At 38.0% G+C, this 26043-nt stretch overlaps 3 protein-coding genes and 1 long non-coding RNA gene across 6 annotated transcripts in view; 3 read left to right on the forward strand and 1 right to left on the reverse strand.

The window, feature by feature from the left end:
* Positions 1-519: 519 nt before the first annotated feature.
* LOC116666457 lies at positions 520-22901 on the forward strand. Its single transcript, XR_004323328.1, has 3 exons — positions 520-717; positions 13931-13936; positions 22891-22901. It is a non-coding gene; the product is annotated as an uncharacterized LOC116666457 (long non-coding RNA).
* Positions 4599-6093, forward strand: LOC102518496 (olfactory receptor 2D3). Its single transcript, XM_006179157.2, is given in 2 exon segments — positions 4599-5104; positions 5106-6093. Coding segments are annotated over 2 exon segments (954 nt in total). The 5' UTR covers positions 4599-4726; the 3' UTR covers positions 5682-6093.
* LOC102521545 (olfactory receptor 2D3-like) lies at positions 19035-22751 on the forward strand. Its single transcript, XM_032489149.1, is given in 2 exon segments — positions 19035-22292; positions 22294-22751. Coding segments are annotated over 2 exon segments (945 nt in total). The 5' UTR covers positions 19035-21467; the 3' UTR covers positions 22414-22751.
* A 1297-nt stretch (positions 22902-24198) lies between the features above and the next one.
* LOC102518253 (olfactory receptor 2AG2) overlaps positions 24199-26043 on the reverse strand; it is a 39489-nt gene continuing 37644 nt past the window's right edge. Inside the window, exon 5 of one of the 3 annotated variants that reach the window (XM_032489147.1) lies at positions 24199-25462. In XM_032489147.1, coding sequence (XP_032345038.1) covers positions 24508-25462 — 955 coding nt within the window. In that variant the 3' untranslated portion in view covers positions 24199-24507. The remainder of the gene's footprint in view (positions 25463-26043) is intronic. The other 2 variants (XM_014554588.2, XM_032489148.1) reach the window with 2 other exon arrangements.

The raw sequence follows: 26043 nt of genomic DNA on the forward strand, positions 1-26043 counted from the left end.
GTTTTGTTTTAAAAGCCCTATCTTTGTGCTGTAGTCAATTTCATGACCTGTTTATTGCTTCCTAGGAGCTTAGGGGACTGGTTCCTCTATAATCAACTGACCTGGATGATATCTCATTTTAATTCTTTTTAAACTTTAGGAAAATATGAGAGACAAACATCTCTCAGGCTCCAATAGAAACAGTGTAAGATAGAGAGCATACAAACCTTGTCATGGCAGAGAGAAAACAAGATTTCATATATATATATATATGTATGTGTATATATATGTATGTATGTGTACATATATACATACACATACACACATATACACACACACATACATATATAATATGTTGAACCATTTTATAATATAAAATTATGTAATGTAATATATAATTTTATGATATGAAATATATATAAATGTAGATGTTCCAATAAACTGCAAACTGAGATAAACTCTATTTATCTATAAAATATATAATTTCATGCTTTAGTTCTCTTTCTTTACTGGAACTTCTACGTATATAATTTTGGGGATGTTATAGTTGAGGACTCTAAGAAAAACCAGTGGCAATTCATTAAAGCCCCCCTTCTTTTCAGGTAAAGCAAGCATTGGCCTTGACAAGAGGCCACAGAAGTGCTTTTGCATAGGTGTTACTTGGCCTGATGTGTAGGACCTTCCCAAGTTTCCCAGAACATCTCTCTTCTCATTTGTTTTTCTTTTGATTTTGGAATGGTGGGCCTATATCCTCAGAAGTAGTACACATTTTCATTCAGCCATTATAAAATGATAGAGAGATTCCATCTGGCTCAGCAACAATGCTGGATGAGTGAATTAATGAAATACGGTCGTTTGCCAAGAGTTTAAGGATGACAGGCATACTGTTTTACCCTAACGCCCTTGGAAGCCACATTTTATAAGTCTTAATTGGGTTATTTATTTGTATACCACATTTGCCTTGTTTTGACTTTATTTACATTATAACTGCATGGTCTTCCCATTTCGTATGAAGCTTTTATATAAGGTCAGATGAGACTGCTTTAAATAGATATATTTTACAAACTGTGGTAGTTTCCAACTTACACAAACCTGTTACATTCTCCTACCCTTCGGTCCTTTTGGCTTCACCATTGTATAATTCCTAATAATACATACAATTTTTCTTTAGTCAAAAAATAGTGTTATGGGCCATGGCCTTCACATAAACACAAAATAATGTAAGATGGCTTATCTTAAATCATATAATTTCTTACTCCAATGTTAGAATTTTCTAGTCTTTTCATCAAAAAATGGCAGTGTTATGCTGTATCTATTTCTGTTTGAAAACCTTTGTTAAATCACTATTAGGCAATTGATGCCTTTTAAAAATTTCACAAGATTCATTTTTATTCTAAAAATGCTTTTTAATTTCAGTTAAGCAGCCCTAGTATTATTTGTTATTATAACCCCAACTATCATCTATATTTATAACCTGACATTTTTTCTGGTTTGGACCACCTGATTTAAAATTTGTCTATATAGTCTTTAGATCATTTGTTATATAAATCCACTGTGTCCTAACTTCTATTTTACTTGATGAATTGGCTTTCCAAGGGAATTATTGTCTCTACAACAGTGTGTTTTTCTTTTATTATGTTTGTTTTAATTTTTTTTTACTTTAACTTTTCAATGTTTAAAACATGCAGAAAAGTAGAGAACTTTTCCCTCAACTCAGATTTTTTAAATTTTTAAATTAATAATTAGATTTTTATAATAATATTACATGTTTAATATTATATTCCAGTTATAACTGTTACTTTATTCAAAATCAGAAGAGTGGCATTGAAAAAGGAAAAAAATGTGACAATGAATATATACATGTTCATGTATAACTGAAAAATTGTGCTCTACACTGGAATTTGACACAACATTGTAAAATGACTATAACTCAATTTAAAAAATGTTAAAAAATAAATAAATAAATAAAGTAAAATTGTCAAGCAAAGAAAAAAAAAAAAAAAAGAAGAAGATCCAATGACATCTCATTGTGTAGAGATAATAGAGTAAGCTATACCCAAAAAGAACCCTAGGGAACATCCCACTTGCATAATCTCCCAGGACCTCATCTTTTAAGATCGTGGAAGAAAATGATTCAATTCACTATTGGTGTTTAAAAAATAAGTGTTCTATTCAACCAAGAATACAGCCAGAGGTTGAAATGGAATCCACAGAAAAGCCCAGGTGATGGCCAGCTGTGAGGAGAGGGCTAAGAATCACGGGGATCCAGCACCAAACTCTGGATCTGCAGCTTGGATCTCTGGATCTTACTCTGCTGGACTCACTGGCAGGTCCATTTACCCGAAGTTCCCCATCTCTAGAATAAACTCATCCCTGGTTTCCAGGTAAGAAGGAGGAAGATGCTGAAGGAATCAAGTCTCTGCAGAAACAGACAACTTAAGTCTATCCTAGGAGAAGGGCCCTGTCCTGATTTTTACAATCCACAGTCTATTTGGGAGAAGAGATTTTTCTTTTTCTCTCTTCTCTAGAATTCTTGGCCTTAGGAATCTACTACTGGGCTCTTAATGGGAGGGTCAGTTTGTGTGCTAAAAAGCCCAAGAAATCAGAAGATCCATTGTCTCTCAAACTAGCTACCCCTTTTCAACTACCAGAACCTTCCTGTGCTCTGACTTTTCATCCTCGTTTCCACAGAGTTCTTGTCCTTTCACTTTTCCCACACTCTCTGGGTGATGCCCCCTGGACTCACAGCAAAATACCTAGGACACAAGACAGAGCTTCTTGTAACACAGGCTGGGAGGTGGGAAGGGGCCAGAGCTCAGGAGTCCTGGTGTTGGGTGTGTGGGGACTCCCTGCCCCAGCACCTAGTTGTCAGGCTGCTACCACATTGCATATTCCCTCTGAGGGGTAAGAATGAGACAGAACAGGAGTGCATACTGAAGGTCTGTTCCTGTTTCTACTGGAAGAGGAACAACTCCACTGGTGCCCTCTCACTTACACCAGTGGTCCAGGCGGTCACACCCTGTGTTACTCCTGGTTCGTCACAGAATCTCCCCATTCCAAAGAGAACATGAAGCTGGACCAGCATCAGCTGTGTCTTACAAGCTTTGTACTATGCTTTAAACAGGGATTATTAGAGTTTAGGAGAGTTTAAAAGCAGATTTGTGACAGTGCCATTGTGTATGAGAGGGTTCTGCTCTTACTGGATGCATTCAGTTATTCATTTACTAATTCAGCCAGTCAGTGAACATTTCCTAAAAACTTACTATATTCTGGGAAATGCAGTCATATGGATTGAGATAGGGTTTCTACACTGAAGAATTTGTGGGCGACTGGCTTATAAAACAATCATGTATGAATTAATTTTAAAAATCGTATTATACACATACCTCAAAACTCAAATTGTACACATGTATTATGCACAGTTCATCATATGGAAACTCACAATGATGAAACAGTAAACAATGAGCTTATCAGACAATATTAGGAAATGAGATCAGTAATGGATTATTTGGGCTATTAAAGTTGTAGCACTTATCAAAGATTCTCTTGCATATTCTCTTTACATTATATCCAAAGGAAAGCAATTTCTCATTTAGTTTTGCTAGTTCCTCAGATTATTCCTTGACTCTGCCTTCCTGGTCCCACAAGTTTGGTGGACCCTAATAGTATGTTCATTTCCATCTGGATGGCTATTTATGAATAGAAATCTCACTGTAAATGTGTAGTCTTCAAATCAAATCCTACTTGGCAGCACATGAGCCAGTGGTCCAGCCACAACTGATCAGACCACATTTGTCCTCTCCTGCCAGCTAGATGTAGAGTTAGATGTGAGAACAAACCCTTACAACTTCCCCTTATCCCAAGATGGCCCTGCCAGACAGGCTTTTGGCTCTGACATCTCCCTCAGTCTAAAGGGCAGTTCTAGGACTAGTACTTCAACCCTCCCCAGGAATAACAGACTCCAGCCCTGATTCCCAGCCATTTACTGATGACCCTGCTACTTTCCCTAACTCTAATCTCCTTCTCCAGGAGCTTGGATTCAGCCAGGTTATTCCTTGCTTGTTCCTGATGTACAGCACTGTACAGACTTTGAATAGTGTTTCCTGCCTGACTGCAGACCACTGGACCCGTGCCTGATTTCCTACTGATGCACCTCTCCAGCTGACTGGATAAGCAACTATGCAGGCATAGTTGTGGCTGCATTCGGTCTCCACAAAGGGTAGGCCCCCTAATTCCAGAGAGTGAGGTGCTGCCTAAGTCTGGTCTGGTCTCCACTGTCCTGCTCTGTGAGGATGAGGTCCTATCATGCCTTAATCTTGGGCACTGCCAAGGTTCTCTGATCCAATGAAGAAAGGACCAGGACTGTGGATTACAACACGATCTAAAATGGTCTCCTAAAATTCCCTTCCTACTTGGAAGGATGATAAGGAAACACAAAAGAAAAGGTTATTATTGGTTCTCTTCCTTGATGGAATAAAAGAGGAAAGTCTGCTGACTGAAAACTATGAAGAAACAAAAACCTGGGCTTTCTACTAAAGGCAGAACCCTTTATATTTTTCAAATTCACATAATATGTTAGTGCTCATTTTTAGATAGCTTCGGGAGGAATATGGGGATGGGAATTTTACAAATTCACAAGTCAAATATTTACAAGAATTTTAAAAATCAAATACATTTATTCTTCCAATGAGATCTACACCCTCAGGATTTGGTGCTCAACCGCAGTCAGTTTTTTATTGCTCTATTGATGTGGATGTGTAGACAGGAACACACATCAATGGGTACAAAAAACCAAACCTATCTGACTGAATTCATCTTGCTGGGATTTTCCTCAGGTCAGCAGACCCAGATCCTGCTGTTTGTAGTATTTCTCATCATCTACCTGCTGACTGTGTTTGGGAATCTGCTCATCATAGTGCTAATTTACGTTGACTCTCGACTTCGTACACCAATGTACTTCTTCCTTAAAAACCTGTCATTTACTGATCTCCTTTTCTCTACAACGATCGTCCCCCAGATGTTGTTCCATTTGCTGGTAACAAGAAAGACCATTTCCTTTGCTAGGTGCTCAATTCAGATGATTTTTTTCCTAATAGCAGGGTGCACAGAGAGTTCCCTCCTAGCAGGTAATGTCCTATGACCGCTATGTAGCAGTCTGCAAGCCCCTGCACTACTCCACCCTCATGACCCAGAGGGTTTGTGTTCAACTGACCATAGGATCTTGGGCCAGTGGAGCATTTGTGTCTTTAGTAGACACCACATTTACTTTCTCTCTCTCATACCATGGCCAGAACATAATTAATCATTATTTTTGTGAACCTCCTGCCCTCTTGAAGTTGGCTTCAGAAGAAAGCTACAAAGCTGAGATGGCCATCTTTGCTATGGGAGTGGTGATCCTCCCTGGTCCTCTCTCCCTCATCCTCTTCTCTTACTGGAATATTATCTCCACTGTGATTCAGATACAGGCAGGGGAGAGGAGGCTTAAGGTCTTTTCTACCTGTGGTTCTCATCTTATGGTTGTTGTTTTCTTCTATGGCTCAACCATATTTACATATATGCGTCCAAATTCCAAGAAAATGAACCAGAGGGATAAGGTGATCTCTGTGTTTTACTCAGTTGTAACATCTATGTTGAACCCATTCATTTATAGCCTAAGGAACAAGGATGTTAAGGAGGCATTTAGGAAAGTATTTGGAAGATAGAGCCTCTTTGGAGGCAACGATCTCTATACTGCCATACAATTGTGGGGATAAACATATTCCCAAGAGGTTCAACATCTTTAACAGCTTTCTCTCTGAAGTGTCTTTAGGCTGATACATCAGAAAGGGTCATACAGGTGCTCTTATATATCTAGGGTGTTTATGTTTGTCAACTGTATCTTTCTCAAGATTATTCTCTGTGGTTATAACTTAATAGCAAAACACTATTATGGGGCAAGAATATTATATTAATTACATTTATATATCATATAAAATTTTAAAACAGGATCTTGTTTCCACCAAGTTATTGGATCACTAGTCCATATTCACCTGGGGATATTACCTTCTGGTTCTAAACTCCACAGCTGCTTGTCAGCCTCATCCAATGCTAACATCATCTACAGTCTTTTACAGATCTTAGAGTCCTATCTGATATCAATATGCTAGACTCTATCATTTCCAGTGACAAAATGTCAGTCATTTTTTACCCTGAAGCTGATACTAGAGCCTTGTTTTTTATTTTGTTTTCTTCTCTTTTTTCCTGTAGATTTCCTGTGTATTTTTTCCTGTATATTTCCAAAATACTGCTATAGCCAATTCAACTGCACATGGGGGAGCTTTTGGTCTAGACAATAATGTGTGGGATTCTCATATTCCAGCAAATATGATATAGCTTGCATATACCGCACACTGCTTCCCTCCAAAGACCATTACTGGCTCTATCCTCTTCTGCAGATATAACTGTGCCAGTACCCACTTCCTTTCTGGGAAGTGGGAGAGAATGGCTGACGTGTGAGAAGCAATCCTAGAAGGTGGAGATTGCTCTGTGGGAAAAAATGATCCCTTTAGTCTTTTCTAACTACTGCTGTAACCTTCTGTTACAGCAGAAGCACCATCAGTGACAGACCAGTAGCTTCTAACCAGTGTTTGGCCTGTTAAACTGCCCTTCGCTTAGGGGAAAAATCCACTGTTGTTGCCCCCTGCCCCCAACTCAAGGTCTAACTGCAGATATTACATGACATTGACCCAACATGTCATTAGTTTGTGGGAACACTACCAATCCCCACCCCCTGGCCTGTTTGCAGGGTCTGTGAGCCATGAAAATATAGCTGGGGTCCGTCACAGTCCTGCCCATTTCCCCCATGGTTATCCATTCTTCCTGGCCTAAGTCCCATGACACAAACACACTCATTCCATTACTTTGTCTTTCATTTTCCAGGCTTGCACATACCTCCTGACTCATCCCATCCAATGAAAATCTAACTCATTTGTTAAATAAATGTATATTGACAGTCCTTCTAGATACTGGATATACAGCAATGAACAAAGTGTAAAATGTCTATCCCCATAGAACTTGTGTTTTAGAAGAGGGTGATAAAAATGAATAAACTAATAAAGTAAAACACATAATGTGTGATGGTAATAAATGCTGTGAGATAATAAAGGTAAGGAAGGGTGAAATGCAAATTTAAGCAGCTGGTCAGGAAAGACCTGAGAAGATGACATTTCAGTTAAAGGACATCTTACATCTTAGAGAAATTAACATTGTGCTGTGACCAGAAGGTTAAAAAGAACCAAAGAGAGATCTAAGGGAGGAGGGTCTAGGCAGAGAGAACATAGCATCCCAATGGCTTGTATTGAGAAAGTTTGTTGAGATCAGGACAAAGGTCAGAGTGTTTGAAGGCTGATGAGTGACAGGAAGAGTGTCAATGAATGAGGTCATAGAAACAGGCAGAAGCCAGAGTGGTAGGGCCTTTGTATTAGTTTCCCAGGGCTACCATAACAAATTATCACAAACCTGGTGGCTTAGAACAGCAGGAATTCATAATCTGGAGGCCAGAAGTCTGAAGTCAAGGTATCTGCAGACTAGGATCCCTCAGATGGCTCTAGCAGAGGACACTTCCTTGCCTCTCCTAGGTTTTGTACTGAGCTGGGTGTTCCTTGTCTTGTGGTACCGTAACTCCTATCTCTACCTTTGTCTTCACAATGTCTTCTCTCCTCAGTCTGTGTCCTCCCCTCTTCTTAAAAGGGCATCTGTCATTGGGTTTAAGGTTCACTCTCTGAGGATGATCTCATCTTGAGATTTCCCTTAATTACATCTACAAAGACCTTTATTCCAAAACATAAAGTCTCATTTTACATTCCAAGTAGATATCTTTTGGGGTGACACAATTCAACTCACAACAGCCTTGGAAGTCCTGAGAAGGTGACTGATTTTATTTTATGTTCAATGGAAAGCCATCCTGATGTTACTGAATCCAAGTTCATGTGCCTGACACACAGTGAGGCCAAACAAACCAAAACGTGAAAGTCTGGAGCAGAGAAAGGTTTACTGCAGGGCTGAGCAAGGAAAATTGTTGGCTAGCAACTGAAAAACCCCAAACTCCCTGAAGGGTTTCAGCTGAACATTTTTAAAGGCCATGTGAGGGAGGATCAGCCTAGGGTATGTGATCAGCTCATGCACAATTCTCTGGTTGATGGTCATCAATCCTGAGGCACCGGAAGGTCTGGGGACTACGTGCTTATGATCATCAAGTAGTTAATTTCTTCCATTTGGTGGTGGTTTTATCATATGAAGAACTCAGGAAAGATGGATCAGATACAATTGTCTAAATAGTTCAGAGAGGAGCTAAAGCAGAGGATATAGGGGTGGGGTCTGTCCCAGGAAGGCCCCATAAAGTCCTGCTTGGTTACAGTTCCCCCCTTTTCTTTGATATGTCTCAATCTTGAACAGGTGTTGGACAAGAAGGAGAATAATGTTTCGGACGGAGATGTTAATCATCAATTTGGCAGAGGAAGTCTGTTTCAGTCTCCAATCCTGTTTCATCCTTCCCCATATCTTTCAGGGAATGGGGTGATGACAGTTCTGGATACTTCCTGCTGAAACAGGGTATAGTCTTACCTCGATTTGGGGATGGAAACAAAGTTGGAAACATTCCCAAATTCCAAGTCTTGTATGATTAAAACCTCGTTCCTTGAAGAACTCAGAATGAGCCTGAAAACCAGACTGGACCTGGCACTTGGGTGGAGATTTGTGGCCAGGTAGCCAGTTGTCTTTTATCCGAGTAGGTTTTACCTTTGACGTGGTATTAACACATATTTAACAGGAGCTATTGGCCATTATACATCTCCTGTTTTTTAGGGCTCCCTTTCTACAAACTTTCCACAGCTTTCTGTATCCCTAAGGGTTTTCCCTTTTTTTCCCCATCTAGAAACAACAAGCTCAGGACCAAGTCCATTTCTTTTCCCTTCACAAAATACACTTCCATTCCTCACACCTTTTTTTTTTTTACTCAAAACATATATCCTACTTCCTACTGTATACTGAAATGTTTCCCTTATTATTTTAGCAGTTTTAATGACATGTTTAAATTAGAATCCTCAACTCAAGTTCTAGTAAAAACCAAGAAGCAAGCAACCATGAACTGTCTTTTAAATCAGCATTCGGTAAACTGGCAAACACAAACACATCATCTTCAAAAATATTTGCTTTTCATAGAAAATATCTCACTGTGGCACCAAACATATTCATTGACAGTGCCAAATACCTCTAGTTACTCTGAAAATGGAAGCCAGTGTTCAGTAATTAATATTTCAATATTTTATTTTGTTTGGGAAGGACCTAGCCATTCAACAAGCTTCCATCATTTAACTTAATTTAACACAATTCTAAAATTTCAAGTTACCAACTATTTGGAGAGGTCAATAGTTGAGTAGACTCAACTATTTCTAGAGAGTTCATTCAAAAGCTCCTCTCATTTACATTTAATTCACCTGTAAGAATTTCATCACACCAAATAAAATTTTTTCTTTCTGCTGACAAACTCTGCAATGGAAATAATAAACTTATTGACCATTAGTAAACCTAGGTACAATGAAAGACATGTCTGTATTGATTATAGCACCAAGCTTAAGCTAGCTTTTTAGAACTGAAGTAGAGTTGATTTACAGCATTGTTAAGCTAGCTTTAATCATTCAGCACCGAACACTTCCCAGATCATGTGAACCTGAAGCTGTTCTGTCCAGCTTCTTTATACGTAGAAGTATTATGTCTCTAAGCACTCACGTTTAAGTCAATTAAATAGAGCTCATTTACAAGTTAATTTTTACATGAAGACAGACAGAACCAGAGATCTCACAGTTTTTCCTTTTGAGTTTAAAAAAACATTTTTTCCTCCAGAGCCCAGGTAGATTATTTACATCTCAGAGGCATAGAAAGAGAAATGCAAAATTCTCCTCCGCTTTTACAAAACCCAAACATCTTGGTTATTTTCAGGTATTTTTATTCCAGTTCCCAACTTCAGTTTAAAGAAATGACAGGTAATAGATATTAAAATATGTATCATTCACTCACATTCACATGCCTCACTTTCAGCAAAACCAGGAGGAGAGAACAGGATTTGGCCTCAGGTACCGAGACACCCACAGATACTCACCCCTCAAGAAAAAGGCTGAAGCAATTGCAAAAGACCCAGTTTAATATAAAAGCAGAGCCATGAGGGGCCATTGTTCTTCAGATCTCAGGGAGCACTGAGGTCACACAAGTTGCAATAAAAACATTATTTTCTTTTATTTATGGGAGCATAGCTAAAGACCTCCCAGTTTTGCCAAAAGATGGAACAAAATTAGAAACACCCGTAATTGTTCACAGCTGGTATTATCAAATATCAAGCAAACAAATACAATGCAAAACAGTTTCACAGAGTCACAGTTCTCTAGCCCAAAAGGGAGATTCCCATCCAATGCCCTGTCAGAGATGAAGCTGAATAAACCACCAAAGCTACAAAGGGAAAATTATGACCAACACTCCACCGCAGGTGATGCCAACACAACAGGGGAAGGATACCCTGGTGTCATCACATTCCAAGCCTGTTACTCACCAAAGATGTCTTACTGGCCGAAGTACTGACACACAGGCACATATAAACAACAAACGTGGTCCCCCAAACGAAGGATCACACAAGGAGCCCCAAAATTCCACTCCCAGATGGAGGCTTCCAGAGTGCCCTAGCTCCCGAAAGAGACTGGATCCAGAGTGGCTCCCAATGAGCCCAGAATGTCTCACTTCCAGGAAGGGAAATGAGCCCAGGTGGAATGGGTAGAAGTTTCTTATCCTGTACAAGCTGCAGTGGCTCACTGCAAAATGATACACACAAAACCACAAATAACAAATAAGCTATGGTTGCACAGACAATCAGAGTAGGTGTAGTCTAATAATTCCACTTCCACTCCCAGATGGAGGCCTCCAGACAGACTGGCACAGCCCTCAAAAGAGAACGGACCCAGAGTCTCTCACTTCCCTCAAGGGAATGAGCCCAGAAGGAGTGGGTCAAATTCCCAGCCAGCCCAAGCTGTAGCCACTCACCCCCAGGTGACTCCCAATGTGGACTGCAGCTCTGGAAGTTTCTCCTCCAAACAGCCTCAGGCTCTGGGGCAGCTGGTTCCTGTCAGAGTCTGTCTCAGCTCCCCTGGAGCAAAGTGAGCTCCAGCAGCTGCTGGGGACCCAGGAAGGAGCTGCCTCTGGAGGGGGTTGACCTGCCATGAGCACAGACTCCTGGCTTCTCCAGAATTGTTACTGAATGCACGTTCATGTGCCCCACACAAAGTGAAGTCAAACAAACTGAACCCTGGGAGCCCGGAGCAGAGAAAGGTTTATTGCAGGTCCCAGCAAGAACTGTTCTCTCGTGCCCAAATCCCCCCACCCCCAGCCCAATACCTTGAAGGGTTTCAGCTGAGCATTTTTAAAGGCCAGCTGAGGGAGGGCATCCCAGGTTATCTGATCAGCCGTGCACAATTCTCTGATTGGTTCATGGTGCTCAGTACTTAGGCACCAGAAAGTCTGTGGACTACATGCTCATGATCATCAAGTAGTTGATTTTTTCCATTTGGTGGTGGTTTTAGCATCTGGAGAACACAGATACAATTATCTGGATATTCAGAGAGGAGCTAAAGCAGAGGATATGGGGGAGGGGTCTGTCCTGGAAAGGTCCCATAGGGTCTTGCTCACTTACGTATATACACTTTAAAAAGGTCTCTTTGAGAGTTGTACAGGGAGTGGATTGCAAGTGGACAAGCAAGAGAAGCAATCAGTAAGATTGAGCTCTACTGTGGTAGCCTGGGGGAGATGATGGTCTTAACTAGGGTTGCAGCAATGGAGGGCACAGGAGATGGCACATCACGTGGGTTGATAGGATGCAGAGATAAAAAGAGAGAGGAACAATACAGTAATTCAGTTTATATATATATATATATGTTATTTTCCATTATAGGCTACTTACAAGGTATTGATTATGCTTCCCTATGCTATACAGTAGGACCTTGCTGTTTATGTATTTTACTTTACTTTTTCCATTTTTTTATTGAAGTTTATTCAGTTTACAGTAGTGTGTCAACTTCTGGTGTACAGCATAATGTTTCAGTCACACATATACAGACATACATTCCTTTTCATATTCTTTTTCATTATAGGTTACTACAAGATATTGAATATAGTTTCATGGGCTATATAGTATAAACCTGCTTATCTATTTTATATATAGTAGTTAGTATGCTGTACATCAGAAATTAACAAAACATTATAAACTGACAATAGTTAAATTTTTAAAAATTAAAATAATTTTTAAAAAGAAAAAAAAAAGAGAGAGGAACAAAATATCCTGCTAAGTCTTTGACCTGAGCAATTCTGTGGATAATGAAGATTCAAAAAGAGGGGAGTCTGATGGGAAAAATAATTCTCTTTTGGTCTTGTTTATATGGCCATATGTTTTATGCTTAGTTCTCACAACACCCTTCTGTATTTGAATAGCCACAATAAAGGCTTTAAACAGTCATGACATCTTGAACTGCATCATGTACCTCTAGTTACTCTTTTCCCATTAGTGGAAGATAATTGAAGCATTCTGAGTACAGTTGGAGACAAAGGTTCTGAAATCCCCTGGCACTTGTTAGCAGAGAGGTATCATTGGAATGATGCAGAATATACTTATGTCAGCTGCCTTTTATGTTGCCATCAGTATTGCAAACTCTATTTTTAAAATTAGCAGAAAACTTGGAGACCCCAGAAGTCCTTAGACCGACATCAGATAAGATTCAGGTATTTCAGTTTGTGATTACAATAAAAAATGCCCCAGAGTATCTCTCATTATAGAAAGGTTATAAAAAAAAAAAAGAAAAGAAAAAAGCTAATAGTACTGATGCTCCAGGGAATGCCCTATTTACAATAGCTCTTAGGACCTTCGGTTTAAAGAGTTCCTTCCAGGAAAATCCTCCAGATGGTTCCTTGCTGAATCAGGAATTTTAATAAAATGGTGCTCCTTGGTTTAGGCTAGAATAAGACTCATAGCCAGGTGATGTCCCAACCTTCAGAATATTTGGTAAAGTGCAGTGGAGGTCACCTGTTAGGGTATGGATTAGCGATTGCAGAAACCACATCTTCCTTATTTCTTCATCGCTGACCCCACTGTCTTGTGTTTGTCTCCTGCCAGTCCTCCAGGTGAGAGTGGGGAGGATAATTATGGGGAGTTAATCCTTTCAGAAAGTCTGAAACCTTGATTCTGTTCATTGGAGGTGGGCTTTGCCTCACCCACTGCCTCTCCTTTCGCACCAAAATCTAGTGTGCCAGATTCTCCTCGGCCTCTCGCTATCTCAGTTTTCTTTTCAGAGATTCCTTCCTCATTCCTTTTAGCCACTTAGGTTTGGACACTGGGAGTAGGTCCAGGATGGAACCTGAACCTTCTGCCATGGGGGACACAGCAGGATCTTCTTGTGTTCAGACATCCCTGGATGGCCACGCAGGCCCTCTTCTCAACTACATTTCTCTTGAGAATGAATGCATTGGTGGGTTATTGTGTTCATGTGGAGGGTAGGCATGAGTCTATACATTCGTTCAAGTCACTTTTAAACCCTACTATGTGTCAGCTGATGTTGGTATACAGTTAAGTGAAATATGTTTTATTACCTTGAAAAAACAATTCAGTCCAGAAAGACAGACATTTAATCAAATACTTAAAGTACGATGTATGAATTTCATGAAAAGAAGTATGCGCAAATCGTTTTCTGGACATTGTGAAGATAACAGTCAACTCTACCTTTATTCTGAGTAAAGAATTTTAAGAAGATGATTCCATTAAAACTGACTCTAGGCAACTAATGGGTGGTTAAAGTCAGGGGGAGCAAAATGTTCCTGCAAAGGAATATGAAGTTTAGGAGAAATGTAGAGTATTTTTTGGCTATGGCCTAGGATAATAGCTTAGGGAAGAGTTGAAAATTTATGATGTTTAGGTTGGCAGAAGACAGATCACTCAAAGAATTTGCAAAAAATTATTTCAAAAATGCTAGGAAGCCGAGAGGAGAATTCACAATTCTGTAGTAGTATCATTTGCATTTTTTGTGATTTGCTATCTCACATGGCTTGAAGACAAGGAGAAGAAATTATAAGTAACAACTCAGGATGGGCTTTCGAGAATGTGATTAAGATGTGTAAAAATACAAGAAGAAAAGCAGTAAGATACATTGGTCCTACAGTAACAAAAAAGAGATTTTAAGAAATATTTATAGTTAAATTTGCCAAATTTCTTGGAGACTGAATATGGGATGAGAAAATGTCATTACTTGGATAAGAGTGTGTTTGGTTTCAGTATAGTCATGAAAATAAAAAAGAGATTGAAAAGCTTTGAAGAGTGAATGGTATGCTTAAAAAAAGTAGAAGTAATTAGTGCTGAACAAATACTTGATGAATTTAGTAACAAAAGTTAGATAATAAATAACAAGAAATGGTATGATCAACAGAGGTTGTCCTGCTTTTCTTTGTTTTCTTTCCCCCTACCCCCAAGGAAAAAAATCATTAAAAAAATTGCGGTTAAAAAAAATAACATAAAATTTTCTGTCTTAACCATTTTTAAGTGTACAGTTTGATAGTGTTCAGTATATTCATTGTGTAACAGCTCTCTAGCACTTTTTCATCTTGCAGAACTGAAACTCTATATCCATTGAACAATTCCCTATTTCTCCCTCCCCTTAACCCCAGGCAACCACCACTCTAGTTTATTTCTATGAGTTTGACTGATTTTGATAGCTCCTATAAGTGGAATCATAACAGTATTTGTCCTTTTGGGACTGGCTTGTTTCATTCAGCATAATGTCCTCAAGGCTCATCCACCTTATAGTGTATGACAGGATTTCATTCTTTTTAAAGACTGAGTAATATTCCACTGCATGTATACAGCACATTTTGTATATCCATTCATCCAGTGATGGATGCTTTCACTTCTTGGCTATTGTGAAATTTGCTGCCTTTTTCTCTAAAAAGTAAAAAATATTGATAATATCTGGTAAGGGAATTCAAGAGATGAAAGCAAAGTTGAGACAACAGAAATATAAAATAGTAAGTTTCAAAAGATGCAAGTAATGTCTGTGTCAATGTACAGCAACATGGAAGTCTGCTTGATTTCAGTCTTGCTCTGTTCTATCACGCTAATTTTATTTTGACATTATTAGGTTTCAAAAGAGAGGCAGTATGTGTGGTAGCTAATAGCATGAAGCTTAGATTCTGGGTTATTAAACCTTGGAAAATATACTTAATTATATTAAGGCTTAGTTTCATTATTTACATAAAATGGACAGATAATGTTACCAAAGAGTAAGATCATCCTAAAGAGAAAATGAGCTAGTGACTACGAAGAGTTTAACGCAGGATGTCTCACTGAATAGCAGCTTTAGGAAAGGATATTTAGAATGTTCCAAAATATAAAGTCAGAGGCTATGAAGAGGCAAGATATGAGAGTGAAGAGGAAAGCAGGCACCAGATTATAAAGGATCAAGTCAAAGATTATGCCTTATTTTCTGATTACAAAATAATTTGTTTTCATTAGAGAGCATCTGAGACTGTAAAATCACATAAAGCTGGAATGAAAAAGTCACTTAAAATCCTATCACTCAGAAAAACACACACATGAACACTTTGGCAAGACAAATTTTAAAATGAGAATTAGAGTGTAAATATTTTTATAATCCACTTTTCATCTTAAATATTTTGCAAAATTTTGATGTTATAAAATAGTTTTACATTTTTTCAGTGGATGCATAGCAGTCCTTTATTTGGATGTTCTATATTTATTTAAGAATATTTTTCTTTTTTCAAAGATTTACAGTTATCATTAATATTGTAATTAACTCTCACAGATTCATTTTACCCACCTTGTTTTTTCTTTTTATATAAATTAAAAACTTTTTATTGAGATATAATTTACACAGGGTATAGTTTGATGAATTTGGAAACCTTTCTGTCACCATAGAAAGTTTCCTCCTGCCCCATCCCAGTCAGTCTTTACCCTTGCACTCTCCAGAAGCAACCACTATTCTTATTTTTGCCACTCTGTGTCAGATTTACCTATTCCAGAACTTCATATAAATAGAAAAATATGATATGTACTCTTTTGTGTCAGGCGTTTTTACCTCAGCATTATGGCTTTGAGATTCATCCTTGGTTTTGCTTGTATCAGTAATTCTTTTTATTGTTAAGTAATATTCCATTATACAGATATACCACAGTTGTTTATCCATTTTCCTATTTGTGGATATATGGGTTATATCTTATTGTGAGCTATTATGAATACAGAGGTTATAAGTATCCTTGTAAAAGTCTTTGTGTCTATATGTTTCATTTCTCTCGGATAAATACCTAGGAGGCAAATTCTTGAGCTGCAATGTAAGTATGTGTTTAAATTTATAAGCAATTGCCAGAATTTTATATTTCTATCGGCAATATTTGAGAATTCTGTTTCCCTATACTTGTTAAAGTTTAATTTGTCAATCTTTTTATTTTAGTCTTCCCCCCAGAAATCATGTTCAACACTTGTTCACATGCCTGCAGACCATTTGAACATATTCCTTTTTGAAATGTCTGCTCCTGTCTTTTGCCTATTTTAATTGGCTCTTTTTTTGAAATGTCTGCTCCTGTCTTTTGCCTATTTTAATTGGCTCTTTTGTCTGTTAATTGAATTACTGGAATTCTACATGTATTCTTCATACACGTCTGTTATATATAAGATTGCAAATATTTTCTCCCAGGCTCTGGGCTTGTCTGTTCATTTTCAGAAATGTGCCTTGATGAGAAGGGTTTTTAAAAACTGTGTGTCTACTCCAAGGTCATGGATATGTTTTCTCTTATAGAAATTTTTAATATTTTTTAGCTTTTTAGGTTTAAGTGTAAGATCTATCTCAAATTAACTTTTGTGTATGGTGTGAAGTGGGAGTTGAGGCTTATTTTCCTTTTCGCATATGAGTTTTCACAGGGTTTGATGGTTAAATTTATGTGTCAACTTCACTGGTTACAGGGTGCCCAGATAGTTGATAAGGTATTATTTCTGGGTGTGTCTGTGAGAGTGCTTCCAGAATATGTTAGCATTTGAATTCGTAGACTGAATAAAGAAAATCACATTCACCAATCATCCAGTCCATCAAGGTCCTGCGTAGAACAAAAAGAAGGAAGAGTGAATTTGTTCTCTCTTCTCAGGCTGGATATTGGGTATCAGGGCTCCTGATTCTCAGGTCTTTGGACTCAGGCAAAAACTTATACCAACTGCCCCTCAGGTTCTACAGATTCCTTGCCATGGGACTGTTACTAAATACAGACTCACTGTCTTTGATATATGTAGATCTATTCAGATAGTTGCTCATTTTTCTTATACCAGTATTGGTGATTTATATCTTTTGAGGAATTTGTTCATTTCATCTAAATCGTTAAATTTATTATAAAATATTATTTATAACGTTTAATTGTTATTAAGTCAATAGGACAAGAGACATGTGTATTTAATTATGGACATCTGCAATTTGTATTGTCTTTTTTTCCCCTAAAGCTGTCTTGCTAAAGGTTTATCAATTTTATTGATCTTTTCCAAGAAATCAATGTTTTGTTTCATTGATTTACCCTATTGTTTGTCTGTTTACTACTTCATTGATTTCTACCCTTATCTTTATTATTTCCTGCCTTGTACTTATTTTGTATTTAATTTGTTCTTCTTTTTCTAGTCTCTTAAGGTAAAAGCTTAGAGCACTGATTGTAAATTATTGCTGTTTTCTAATGTAAGCATTTAAAGCTATAAATTTCCCACCAAATTCTATTTTTGTGGCATTACCAACCTTGTTTTTGGCCAAAATATTATTATATTTATTTATGACAGAATAGTAAGTTTGAATTTACTTTATCAAAGTATACTGCTCATTTTAGAACATTTTCCATATATTGACAAATTATCCCTCAGCCAGGTTTTAATAATCTGTTTCCAACAAAGTGAGAATCTTATTATCATTGGATATTATACATTTTTAAAATTCATGCCAATCTGATGGTTAAAAAAAGTCATTTAATTTTAATGTGACTTTGCTTGTACTGAGATTGAAATTTATTTATTATAAATTGTCATTTCATATTTATACCTTTTCTCCTGTAATGTTCATAATTTTTCTCATTAATTTTTCATTAGGATTCCTGTACTAAAGATAATTAGTCTTTGATCTCTTACATTTGTTACAGTTTTATTCCCGTATTGTCATTTACTTTCAAATCTTATTTTGTGAATGTGTCAAGATATTTTTCCCAGTTTTACTGAAGTATAATTGACAAACAAAAACTGCATATATTTAGGAAATACAATATGATGTTTTGATGTATATATACAATGTGAAATGATTACCACAATCATGCTAATTAATATATCCGTATCAACTCACAGCCACCTTTTTGGGGGGAGGGGTAGAAAAATTAAGATCTCTTCTCAGCATATTTCAAGTATAAAATACAGTATTATTAATTATCACTGTGCTGTTCATTAGATTTCCAGAACTTATTCATCTTAGTTTTGAAGTCAAATAAATCGGTGTTTTTTTTAAACAGTTTATACTTTTGTTGTAATGCTCAAAAAATTATTCTGCCACACAAGGTCAATGAATAATCACCTTATTTTTAAATGCTTAAGGTTATTTATATATGTGTGTCTGTGTGTAATGGACAGACACACATCCTTAATCCTTTTGGAATGTTTTCTCTATATTGGATAAAGTAGACACATTTAATTTGTTTGTCAACTATTTATAGGTAAACCTCAGAGTTATTAAGGGTTCAGTGCCAGACCACCACAATAAAGCAAATACTGCAATAAAGTGAGTCACATGAATTTTTTGGTTTCCAGCATATATTAAAGTTATGTTTCACACTATACTATAATCTATTAAGTGTGCATAGCATTATGTCTTTAAAAATAATGTACATACCTTAATTTTAAAAATTGCCAAAAAATGCTAACTATTAGCTGAGCCTTCAGCCAGTTGTAACCTTTTTACTGGTGGAGGGTTTGAAATATTGTAGGAATTACCAAAATATGACACAGATCCACAAAGTGAGAAAATGCTTTTGGAAGGTTTTTTCTTAACAAACCTTTAATTGTAAAAAAAAAAAAAAAAAAACACAGTATCTGTGAAGCACAATAAAGCAAAGCACGATAAAACAAGGTATGCCTGTAGTCAATTCTCCTAGCATGATTTGTTGAATAATATGTGCTTTTCTGGCTTATTGGAAGCATTTACACAATTATTATGCAGACTTTGCTGGTTCTAATTTCTATTCTGATCCAGTGATTTGTCTTTTGGTTTTCCCACTATTCTAATATTATCTTCATTGTTACAATTTGTATTGTATGTACTAGATCATCGTTAATTCTTTCATGTTTTTATTTTACACATTTATTTATTTTAAATAATTTAAATTTTCTTTTTTCACTTAGAAAATTCAAACTAAATTATATAAGGCAGACAATAAGGTAAGCATAAAAACATGAAAGTGTCCCCTCAGCCACTCACTCTAATCCCACTAGAACCCCACTTCCTGGGCATAATCACCATCAACGGGTTATTTTCCGTGGATCTACAAATCACGTGTACAGACTATTCTTTTATGGCACAATAGATTTCCTAAGAATCCTTAAACACAATTATTTTAATTTTTTTTAAGTTTGAACTTCGGGGAAATGCTAGGTTCTAATCTCAGACTTTTGTGACAATTGTTCCATATCTTTTGTTAAGTGATACATTCCACCTTTGTCATATATTAAATTTTCATAAATATTGGGATATGTTTCTGTTCCACAATATGTTTATTGGTCAAATGTTTTATGCCTGCTCAGTATACACAATATTAATAAGGAAGGAAAAATCGACTGTATATTTTATATCTGGTAGGATATGTTTCCTCTACTCCCTCATTTTTCTTTTCCACAGCTCATTTTCTATCATACAATTACTAATCTAGATAAAATTTAGAATAAAATTATTAAATTTAATTACAAAAATTCTCTGTGAACTTGGTTGGAATTTCAGCAAATATATGAATTAATTCAGATGAGATGAACGTCTTTATGAGACTATTGTCCTATTCATAAAATTAGTGTGCATGTTCATTTATTCAGATGTTGTGTTTCACGGTTTTCTTCAAATACAGCTTGAGTGTTTTTTAAGTGTACACTTTGTTAAGTTTAGCAATGGTGAAGGAATTTTTTTCTTTTTTACTAAAATTTCTACTTGTTTATTTTCAGTATACAGTATAAGACTGTTCACTTACTTGTCCTATTAAGCTTGAATTGGCTCCCTTTTGAGTTTTTCTAAAATATGCAGTCAAATAGCCACAATAATCTTTACCACTTTTCCTTTAATTCTTTCTATTGTCCTTTGGCCAAGACCCCCCAGGGTGCTTTAAAAATATGTTCAAATACACCTGACTCTTATTTATGTGCCTACATAGAGAGCTCTGCCATCGTGGATTGGCTCTAAAGCCCTTAAAATGGAAAAAGTTGTGGGTTTGTCTTTAAGGAATGGAGAGAATTGGGCTAAAGTTTAACCTTCTCTACAACCAGTTTTTTAGTAATAAGAAAAAGAATTACAGGCTATAGAAAGAGTGAGGAAGGCTTAGGAGGAACCAGCTTGGAAGTTTCTGAATCTGTTTCATCACCTATACTGGGGATAATCATTAGCTCATTGGACTTAGGATTTAAAATAAAAGTGTAAAGAAACAATAAGGACTGACACCAGGAGACTGCCCAACACATGATAATTAGTATTATTATTGCCAAAGGACCTTGTGCAGGGAGAGATAAGAGTGTGGAGGACAGATTAGAGCATGTTTAAAGGACGCCACTGAGTACAAGACCAATGAGGCAGCAATATATACTGATGCTCCGCAGCACCCACCCACTTCACACTGAGAACAAATGACAGAAGAATTTGTTTAAGGGCCAGGATCACAGACAACAATATTCTCCTTTAATATTCCATTCCTTGCTCAGAGTACGTGTTTAGAATTTGTAAATATAAGGACAAAAATCAGCCTTCATAAATGTTGTCAGTTTGCAGCATAAAAATCTAACTGGTTTAAAGCAACTTCAGTATATTTGCTTCCCAAACCTACAGGGAAAAAAAAAACCTGGTATTGTGAGCAGCACTATAGTCTCCTCAGAACTATACATACTCCAGCCAAGGGTCATTCAGGATGATTTCTGCCCCTCTGGTGGTACTGAAAGATTCAAGGGTAGAGAAAATCAGAAATAGCTTTCCATTATCCGAACTACGGAGCAAAAAGAATCCTGCTTTCTACCACATGGAAACAAGAGGTGGACATCAGTGGCCCAGCTGGGATACTGATTAATAAAATACTTAAGTTTCTCAGATTAAAAAAAAATAACTGACCAATACGTGTTTTTTCCCTCCTTGGTGCTAACCTATAAACAGTACTAAAGGTTCATGGGAGAAGAAAACCACACTTACGTGACTGAATTTGTCTTCCTGGGCCTTTCACAGGATCCACAGACACAAGTCCTGCTCTTCTTCCTTTTTCTGATCATCTACCTGCTGACTGTGCTGGGAAATCTGCTCATCATTGTGCTCACTCACGTAGACTCCAGGCTCCATACACCCATGTGCTTTTTCCTTAGAAACTTGTCCTTTGCTGATCTCTGTTTTTCTACTACCACAGTTCCCCAGGTGCTAGCCCACTTCCTGGTAAGAAGGAAGGCCATTTCCTTTGCTGGATGCTCAACACAGATAGTTGTTTTACTGCTGGTTGGGTGTACTGAGTGTGCACTGCTGGCGGTGATGTCCTATGACCGCTACGTGGCCGTCTGCAAGCCGCTGCACTACTCCACCATCATGACACATTGGGTATGTGTCCAGATGGCCATAGGGTCCTGGGCCAGTGGAGCACTTGTGTCTCTGGTGGACACCACATTCACACTGTGGCTGCCCTACAGAGGGAACAGTATCATTAAACATTTTTTTTGTGAACCCCCTGCCCTCCTGAAGCTGGCTTCGGCTGACACCTACAGCACAGAAATGGCCATCTTTGCAATGGGTGTGGCCATCCTCCTAGCTCCTGTCTCCCTGATCCTCATCTCCTACTGGAATATCATCTCCACTGTGATCCGGATGCAGTCTGGGGAGGGGAGGCTCAAGGCTTTCTCTACCTGTGGCTCCCATCTCATTGTTGTTATCCTCTTCTATGGGTCAGCAATATTTGCCTACATGAGACCAAACTCCAAAATAATGAATGAAAGAGATAAAGTGATCTCTTGTGTTCTATTCAGCAGTGACACCCATGCTGAACCCTATCATTTACAGTCTGAGGAACAAGGATGTCAAAGAGGCTCTCAGGAGAGGGCAAAACAGTCTTTTTGAAAATGGAAATCTCTAATTATGATCACGATTTTAAGGATATAGAGAGAAGTAATTTTAATACAAAAATTTCCCATTTTCATCCCATTCCTCCACCTTTTTTCTTCTCCTATTTGCCTACCTATTTTCTCAGATAACTTCAACAAATTGCCTGTTCAAAGTAAGGTGCCTTGATAGACACAGGAAAGTAATGTAGAAAGGAAAGGAAAACAGGAAAAATAAAGGAAGGAAGGGAAAGAGGGAAGAAAGGAAGGAAAAAAAGGAAAGAAGATAGAAAGGAAATGAAAAGTTGGTGAGTAAACACTCAGTACTCTCCAAGCCCATTAAAGCTAATAAGGAAATTAAAACAAGTGGACATAATAGCTATACATTAAAAAACAAAGAATCAAATAAACAAAGCTATCACAAATGCCAGAATTCATTTCTGGCAAATGAAATCATTCTTCATACTTGCATGCATTCATCACATATATTTTGAACGCATTATATATTCCAGGCACACTTCTGGAAGCTGAGGATATAGATACAAAAAGTAAAGTCTTCATGTGTTATATTTCTAACATGGTCTTGAATTCTAGATTTAACAGTATCTAAAACTTAAAAGAGAGCATATTTAAGGAAAAACATGGCAGAATTTTTCAAAGAGTATGTGTAACATTAAGAAAATAGTGAGATATAAAGCTGAAAGTAAGACAAAGAATCTAGATGAGAAACGCTTTTTTTCAGTACTAAAGAATTTTCCCAGCATGTAATTCTGAAAATGCTGAAGACTGAAGAATTTATGGGACAGTATGGAAAACGAAGATAAAGTTAAGAAGGCGGGGGGGCTGGGGCACTGTTTTATCCCTTGGTAAGGGATTTATAATGCAGATCATAATTTTGAATATCATGACTTGAAGTGATTCCTGGGTTGTTTTTTGAAAATTTTTTTCAGTACAGGATGGGGTAGGGAAGTTGATCTCAGGAAGCTTCATTTGTAACTAACCCCAAGTGCTTCTTAAGCATACTAAAAATTGTACACTGCTTTTTAGAGAATGGGAACATTGGGGAAGTTTTAAGCTAAGGGTACATGCATATTGATGAAACGGCTTGAGCTGAGGAGAATTCAGCATAGAATTGGGGCAAAGGTTGAGAGTCCAAGCTTTAGCTGATTGAAATCACATGGTCAGAAAAGGTCAACATCATCTTCCCGCAGGTTCCATTTGATCTGGTGGTTGAGCGCTTCAGGTTAAACTTTACCATTGAAAGAGAACTGGCAGTCTTTACAAATGACATATTATCTTTGCTATTGTTACTTCTCTCGCCTGATAAAGGTTGTTTGTTTCTGCATTCTTTTGTTCCCTTAAGATCATTAATTACTGAGACCTGTTCAAGAGCAAGTACTGTAATCAGGCTTAGACCACAAAACCGCTCAAGCCAAATGTGGCTTCTCTTATGTCAAGAGAGCCATGCCTGTTTTTCTTTCTCGTGGACCCCCTACCTTATATGCTTATAGTTTTCCTTTATGTAAAATAATACTAGTTGCTTTAACATAGGGATCAGCAAACTTTTTATGTAAATGGCCAGAAACTAAATATATTTAGGCTTTGCAGGCTATACTGTCCCATCACAGCTACTCAACTCTACCGTTGTAGTGGGAAAACAGTCATGGACAACATAAAAATCAATGTATTCCCCTAAAACTTTTTTGTAAGTAAACAGGGCCCCAGGGGTGTTTGCTGACCCATGCTCTAACAGATAAACCCCAAATCTCAGTGGCTTAGAAGGTTACATATAACAGGTAGATGGTTATTTCTCACTTACACAAATTTTAGCTGAGGGATAGAGGGGCAGGTCTGTGGACCCAAGCTGACAGAAGCTCTGCCATCTGGAGCTTTCAAGGCCATCTTGCATGTCAATATCCATAATTTAATACAATGTCATTAGTTACTACGTGGTAAGATGGTTTAAAAGAGCATATGACGAGTAAAGCTACACTCCTTCACTTTCTATTAAGATACATACTCTGAACTATGGGACATAAGTATTTCACTTTCAGGAGGAATCTTCAGATTTTGAGGGGGAATGAATTTTGACAGAAAGCCATAACCTCTTCCTAGATGGTGACGTGTGTTCACAGCATATATTTTCCCAGGACCCTCCTCAAGGCCCCCATGACCTCCTTATTCCTCAGGCTATAGATGAGGGGGTTCAGGGCTGGCGTGACAATCGTGTAGAAGACAGAGATGATGTTGTCCTGCTTGGGGCTGTGGAGGGAACTGGGCAGGACGTACATGAACGTGGCAGCTCCATAGAACATGCCGACCACAGTCAGGTGGGAAGAGCAGGTGACCAGGGCTTTCTGCCTCCCTTCATTTGAGGGCATGCGGAGCACAGTGTATAGGATTAGTGTGTAGGAGGCAAGGATAGCAGCAAGAGGGGGCAAGAGGAAAGTCACACCTGTCACGTACACCATGAGCTCATAACTGGAGGCATCTGCACAGGCCAGCTTCAGCAGAGGTGGTATCTCACAGAGCAAGTGCTTGATTTTCTGGGACATGCAGAAAGGGAAGTGCATGGTATACAAGGTATGTCCTACAGCATTCAGGGATGCCAGGACCCAGGGTGTGGCTATCATGAGCCAGCAGACCCTCGGCCTCATGAGGACCATGTAGTTCAGAGGATGACAAATGGCCACATACCTGTCATAGGCCATGAAGGCCAGTAGGAGGTCCTCTGCACCACCCAGTGTCAGTGCCAGGAACATCTGAAGGGCACATCCTCCAAAGGAGATGGTGTTGTCACTGAGCATGAAATCCACGATGGCCTTGGGAGTGACAACAGATGTGAAGAGGAGATCCATGAGGGAGAGCTGCCCCAGCAAGAGGTACATGGGCACATGGAGCCGGGCATCCACTGTGATGACCAGGAGCAGCAGGCCATTGCTGGTCATGGCCAACACGTACAGGACTGAGATCATGGCACAGAGCAGCTCAGGATACCCACTGTCATTCAGAATCCCCATCAATGTGAAGCCGCTTCCCAGGGTGGAGTTCCGGTGCTCCATTCTGTGTTGTTTCTTTAGTTGCCTAGAATGCAAATAGATCCTCAGCAAATTTTTTTTAAGCTGGTACCCTAGTGCGGTAACATAAGAAGCCAAAATAAGAAGCCAACATGAGTCCAAAGAGGTGATGCCTTTCCCATTGGTGACTTATTTTTACCTCTTGATCTCTGTTTCTGACTCTTTTAATAGTGTCTGGATGAAAGAACCATCTAAACGGAGGACAGGCATCACAGTAATAGTTAAACATCAGGAGATCTCTGCATGAGAACATTATTCAGGACACCAAACCTGAACATGTTTCTTCCCAGAAAGATCAAATCATCTCTCTCAAAGAATAAAGCAGTGTTCTGGCACCCATGCCCTTGATCATAATTGAACCTATGCTTTAAGCATAACATTTGACAGATGATTTAAATATCTAGTCAGTATTGGGTGTATCTATTTTGAATATGAAATTCTAAAATAAGAACAGAAATTTGATTTTAATAATGCATCTTGGTATCTTTCTCCATTTAACTTATGTCCACACTTGTTTGCAGCTCTCAAAGCTGCAGACACAAGCATCCACAGAAGAACTAAAGTATGTCCACCTTAGCCAGTTCGCTA

Source organism: Camelus ferus, chromosome 10 (genome assembly GCF_009834535.1).
Source record: "Camelus ferus isolate YT-003-E chromosome 10, BCGSAC_Cfer_1.0, whole genome shotgun sequence".
Lineage (NCBI taxonomy): Eukaryota > Metazoa > Chordata > Mammalia > Artiodactyla > Camelidae > Camelus > Camelus ferus.